Below are 6,000 nucleotides of genomic sequence, written 5' to 3'. Positions count from 1 at the left end.
ATAGATTGTCAACAGTAGCAAAAGTTTAGTAGGGTAAGGATTGTAGCAGAAAGTTTTGACACAAAACGGCCCGTGTTCGCCCTGCAAAAAATGCTCTTCTTACTCAGTATTTTTGTCTTGTTTCTAGTCCAAATATCTAAAAATTCCTAAGACAAGAAGTATTTACTAGACAAGCAAAAGTAATTGTCTTGTTTTGGGGAAAATAACTCAAATGAAGAGAGTTTTTGCTTAAAATAAGATAAATAATCTGCCAATGGGGTGAGAAAAATAATAATTTTTTCAGTTTGAATTAATATAATTTTTCTTACCCCATTGGCAGATTATTTAGCAATTTTTTAAGCAAAAACTTTCTTAATTTTTAGTTATATTTCACAAAACAAGACAAAAATACTAAGTAAGAAAATAATTTTTTTACAGTGCTAATCCACTTTTGTCGAACTCGCCCTATCTGTTTTTCCCATCACACAATAGATCAGAACCGCATTTAATTTCAATAAAAATGAAGAAAATATTTGAAAAGTGGAAATAATGTGTCTGACGTGTGTTTAATAATAAAGTGTTCATCGGTCAGGGTTTGGGGTAGGTGTAGGGAGGGCTTTGTTGCCCCAATAAGGTTGCATCTATTTAATAATTTTAATAAATATAATAATTCACAATTCACACTCTATGTTATTATTGCATACCGTCATATATATATATATATATATATATATATATATATATATATATATATATATATATATAATATAAAAGCTTAAAATACACCAAAGATGTATTTTAGGTGGCCAGATCAATATAGTAGAAAGAAACACCACACGGAACAAAACCAGCCTTTGGTCTCAGGATTAGGCAGGGTCTGCTAAAACTATAGGATGTTGGGAAAAAATGTATTTTCTGTTAACCAAATACTAACATGTTTCAGAGCTGTCAGATACCTCTGTATCAGGAAGGAAGTGCTGTTTTTCAAGTACCGTAATAAATATAAGTATTCGCTATTGCTTCAATGCAAAAGGAACAAGCGAGCCATTATTTGTTGTGTAGTGACATCTATGTTCGAGTAAGTCACATTTGTGCAGATTCTGTGAAATGCTCTGTATTTAACATCACAGTAACTCACGAGTTGAGTATTTGCGCTAGATTTTGAGGATTTGCAGATTTGGCTTACACAAACTTCCTATAGCAAAGTGAATAAACATTGGGCCTCATTCATGAAACACGAGCAGAACGAATTTGTGTGTAAATCGTTCGTAAAGCCACCAAAATTTTCGGATTTACGAAAATGTTCGTATTTTCAAAATGTTAGTTGGTACGAAAGAAATGTACACCTGCTCCCTACCATGAGTGAATGGAGCGTAAAACATTTAAACGTTGTGAGATCTAATTTAGGCAAACTGATGAATTTTGATGCACTATGTAGGGCAGGCCTACCATAATAATTTTTCAAGAGTTGATTTGCCCCGTCTTTTTTGTTTTGTTTGTACTGTTTAACGTTGGGCAATAGGCAGCGCTCGCCACTGTCATTTTTTACCAGGCCGTCCAATCACAGTGGAAGAGGGGCGGGACAAAAACTACACCGACCAATCATCCCACTTGTACACCAACCGAACAACAATAATAGAGAAGTTAATACTGCTTTTACTGCATTTCTAAATTCCGTCATATTCTTTAAAATGAGAGACTAGTAATAACACATTACTGCCATGGATATTCTGTATTAAAGTAGCTCAGTTCAAACCTGAGAAAGAAGTCCTGAAGAGTCCACAGCGTTCCTGGTCACGTCATCTGCAGTTGTAACTCATGGGCGGGGATTATGCTAATTATGAATGAGCGTGCATGTGCTTCCTATTTACACATGTTAATTCACTAATATACACACGTTTAACTAACAAATCCGTGGTATACGAAGCGTTTGTACATTTGGAGGAGAGTTTTCGTAAAAGTCCATTTTACACGCAAATTTTGCTCATATATTTACGAAAGTTTCATGAATGAGGCCCATTATACGTAGCCCACCAAATTAGCTAATGATCTGACCGCGTTACCCGCCACTGTTGATTTTTATCTGCATTTGGGTACAATGTACAACAACACTGAGGTGCAAACAGTGCCTGCCACTATTTATAAGTATAAATAGTGAAGATTCAAGCTACTATTTACACTTATTGCAAAAATAAAATAAAACATACTTTACAAAGTACTGTTTGCACTTAGTGTAAATAGCATTTATCTCTAGGAAAATATGTTATTTTAACTTTTAAAGTTAAAGTTATTTTTATTTTAAATAGCTGCTGGCAAAACGTACTGGAATAAAAGCAAAAATTGAATAAAAATGTAGAAACGGTTTGAATAAGCTGTTATTAAGTGCAGTTCAAAGACAAAAACTTTCTCTACTGTCTTGATGCACACATTTGCATTGGTAAATTCAGATCTTTCAGGTCTTGTATACCGCATCGCCTGCTTAATACTCCCCTTTTATCGCTCCTGATTCAGTCTTGCAACACACTGTCACAACACAACAGCTGAACACGGCTTGTTTTTTATTTGCTTACTTAAGCTATTTGTTAGCGTCCGCCCCGTGGCCCAAATCCCTTGCAATGTCACGCTGAAAATTCGATTAGGCCTCCAGCTGTGTTCTCCACTCCATCTCGAGAGCTGCTAATTACATGAGCTGCTTTATTACCCTGGCCTCACACTGAGGTACAGGGACACAGTGCTGTTTGTCATGAGTGTTTAACAACTGGCAAAAATATTAAATATAAAGATGTATTTATAGGAACTGTTACCAGATGTCTTAATGATGCTTTAAATGATTTTCTGATGATCTCATTGGTCAGTTTCTGTCGATCATCTGTCCGTCATCGGCTAAAGCCCGCCCTGATGATCTAATTGGTCAGTTTCTGTTGATCATCTGTCCGTCATCGGCTAAAGCCCGCCCTGATGATCTCATTGGTCAGTTTCTGTTGATCATCTGTCCGTCATCGGCTAAAGCCCGCCCTGATGATCTCATTGGTCAGTTTCTGTCGATCATCTGTCCGTCATCGGCTAAAGCCCGCCCTGATGATCTAATTGGTCAGTTTCTGTTGATCATCTGTCTGTCATCATCTAAAGCCCGCTCTGAAGATCTCATTGGTCAGTTTCTGTCATTCATCTGTCCGTCATCAGCTAAAGCCCGCCCTGATGATCTCATTGGTCAGTTTCTGTCATTCATCTGTCCGTCATCAGCTAAAGCCCGCCCTGATGATCTCATTGGTCGGTTTCTGTTGATCATCTGTCCATCATCGGCTAAAGCCCGCCCTGATGATCTCATTGGTCAGTTTCTGTTGATCATCTGTCCGTCATCGTCTAAAGCCCGCCCTGATGATCTCATTAGTCAGTTACTGTTGATCATCTGTCCATCATCGTCTAAAGCCCGCCCTGATGATCTCATTGGTCAGTTTCTGTTGATCATCTGTCCATCATCGGCTAAAGCCCGCCCTGATGATCTCATTGGTCAGTTTCTGTTGATCATCTGTCCGTCATCGTCTAAAGCCCGCCCTGATGATCTCATTGGTCAGTTTCTGTTGATCATCTGTCCGTCATCGGCTAAAGCCCGCCCTGATGATCTCATTGGTCAGTTTCTGTCGATCATCTGTCCGTCATCGGCTAAAGCCCGCCCTGATGATCTCATTGGTCAGTTTCTGTCGATCATCTGTCCGTCATCGGCTAAAGCCCGCCCTGATGATCTCATTGGTCAGTTTCTGTTGATCATCTGTCCATCATCGGCTAAAGCCCGCCCTGATGATCTCATTGGTCAGATTCTGTCATTCATCTGTCCGTCATCGGCTAAAGCCCGCCCTGATGATCTCATTGGTCAGTTTCTGTCGATCATCTGTCCGTCATCGACTAAAGCCCGCCCTGATGATCTCATTGGTCGGTTTCTGTTGATCATCTGTCCGTCATCGGCTAAAGCCCGCCCTGATGATCTCATTGGTCAGTTTCTGTTCAGCCATAATTACTCATCTATGGATCGAGTCCAGCCCGAACTGCCCGAGCTCAGATGTTGTGGGCGGGGCTAAGTTCGGCTGCCATCCAGGCTAATCTTTGGTTATTGTTATTTTATCTATATATCATAATTGTATTATTTTTAATTCTCTTTACAACTGTATATTTCTAGTTCATATGCATCTGTTGATTATTATTTTTGGTCAGGGCTGTCTGACCAGACCAAACTGCCCGAGCTCAGATGTTGTGGGCTGATCCAGGCTAGGATTCTCTACAAAACAGGGTTTGCACAGTTTAACTTTTTTTTGTTGTTGTTGATTTGCAGGCACTATCTCTATCAACGGAGTTCGCTCACCATACAAAGCACCAGGAGACAGTGAAATTCTTGACCTGGATGATAATCTGTATCTTGGAGGACTGCCGGAAAGTAAAGCTGATATGGTGTTTCCCACTGAGGTGTGGACCGCTGTGCTCAATTATGGTTACGTCGGCTGCATCCGTGACCTATTCATCAACGGCCAGAGCAAAGATATCCGGCGCTTGGCTGAGGTGCAGAAAGCAGCCGGCGTGAAGCCCTCCTGCAGTAAAGAGGCACCGAAGCAGTGTCTCAGTAACCCCTGCCAAAATAACGGCCTCTGCCGGGAAGGATGGAGCCGGTATGTGTGTGACTGCTCGGGGACGGGCTTTCTCGGCCGTTCCTGTGAGAGAGGTGAGGCTGGTGCTTGTTTACTATAACAATACTAGGTTGTGATACTAGTAGTTACACATTACTGCCATGGATAATATTCTGTATCATAGTATCTCAGTATTTAGAGTATTTATTTTTTCCCACATTAACGGCACACTAGCTAGTACACTTGTGGTTTTGTTTCATTAATACAGTGTATACTTTTTTCCTGATTTAACCCAAAAGAATGGAAGAACTTCATTCTTTTTTTTTAAATTATTAAATCAACTTTAATTGTTATTATCAGATCAAGCACACGCTCAACTTCCCCAGAATGATAACCTCCAAAAACACGAACACAACACACACTATTAAATACCAACATAACTTTAAAAAGTCTCTCCATTTTCTCATCTCTTTAAAAAAACACTTTATTTAAACATTTACTCTCTGAATTCAGCCCCTTTGCAAAGCATGATGGGAAGTGAAAGTCCTGTTTGATCGGGTTCTTGATTGAATCATGTTATTTCAAAATAAAAACATCAAGTTATGTCAAAGAGTAACGCTTTTAAGTCAATATAACATGAAACAGTTACATTTGAACCAGAAACCTGATATAATGATGTGTTAAATCGAGATTAATTGCTTAAATAAAGTGCACTGCAAAAAAAAAATTCTTGTTTTTTCACCCCATTGATAGATTATTTATCTTATTTTAAGCAAAAACTCTCTTTATTTTGAGTTATTTTTCCCAAAACAAGACAATTACTTTTGCTTGTCTAGTAAATACTTCTTGTTTTAAGAATTTGTAGATGTTTGGACTAGAAACAAGACAAAAATACTGAGTAAGAAAAGCATTTTTTGCAGTGTGGACAGCATCATGCAATCTTTTTTTCTTTTTTTTTGAGTGTATTCTGCATGCAACATTTTCACTTCCGTTGTGGCGGATGAATGATTGGTCTTTGTGTGTGTGAGTGTGTGCTGAAGTCCCTGTTTGGCTCTGGTCTGCAGATGCCACCGTCCTCAGCTACGATGGCAGTAAGTTCATGAAGGTCCAGTTTTCTGCAGCGATGCACACGGAGGCTGAAGATGTGTCGCTACGGTTTCAGTCCCAGCGAGCTTACGGCGTTCTCATGGCAACCGCGTCTCGGGCCTCCGCGGACACGCTGCGCCTGGAGCTGGAGACGAGCCGCGTCCGGCTCACGGTTAATCTAGGTATCGATGCTAAACACACATCCTAAAGCACAGACATGGCCAAACACACACACAGACCTAACCAGATCTTGTGTTTGACTGTTCTCAGTACTGTCTCACACACACACACATACACACACACACACACACACACACAC

The 6,000-nt window shown here is 39.8% G+C and overlaps 1 protein-coding gene across 12 annotated transcripts in view; it reads left to right on the top strand.

The window, feature by feature from the left end:
* Positions 1-6,000, top strand: part of nrxn1b (neurexin 1b) — a 144,242-nt gene that overhangs the window by 44,567 nt on the left and 93,675 nt on the right. For all 12 annotated transcript variants that reach the window (XM_067422133.1, XM_067422132.1, XM_067422128.1 and 9 more), the window contains 2 exons: positions 4,307-4,690; positions 5,660-5,863. In XM_067422133.1, the coding sequence (XP_067278234.1) occupies positions 4,307-4,690; positions 5,660-5,863 (588 nt within the window). The remainder of the gene's footprint in view (positions 1-4,306; positions 4,691-5,659; positions 5,864-6,000) is intronic.

Source organism: Pseudorasbora parva, chromosome 17, assembly GCF_024679245.1.
Source record: "Pseudorasbora parva isolate DD20220531a chromosome 17, ASM2467924v1, whole genome shotgun sequence".
In the NCBI taxonomy this organism is placed as follows: domain Eukaryota; kingdom Metazoa; phylum Chordata; class Actinopteri; order Cypriniformes; family Gobionidae; genus Pseudorasbora; species Pseudorasbora parva.
This window is presented reverse-complemented; position numbering and strand designations above follow the sequence as displayed.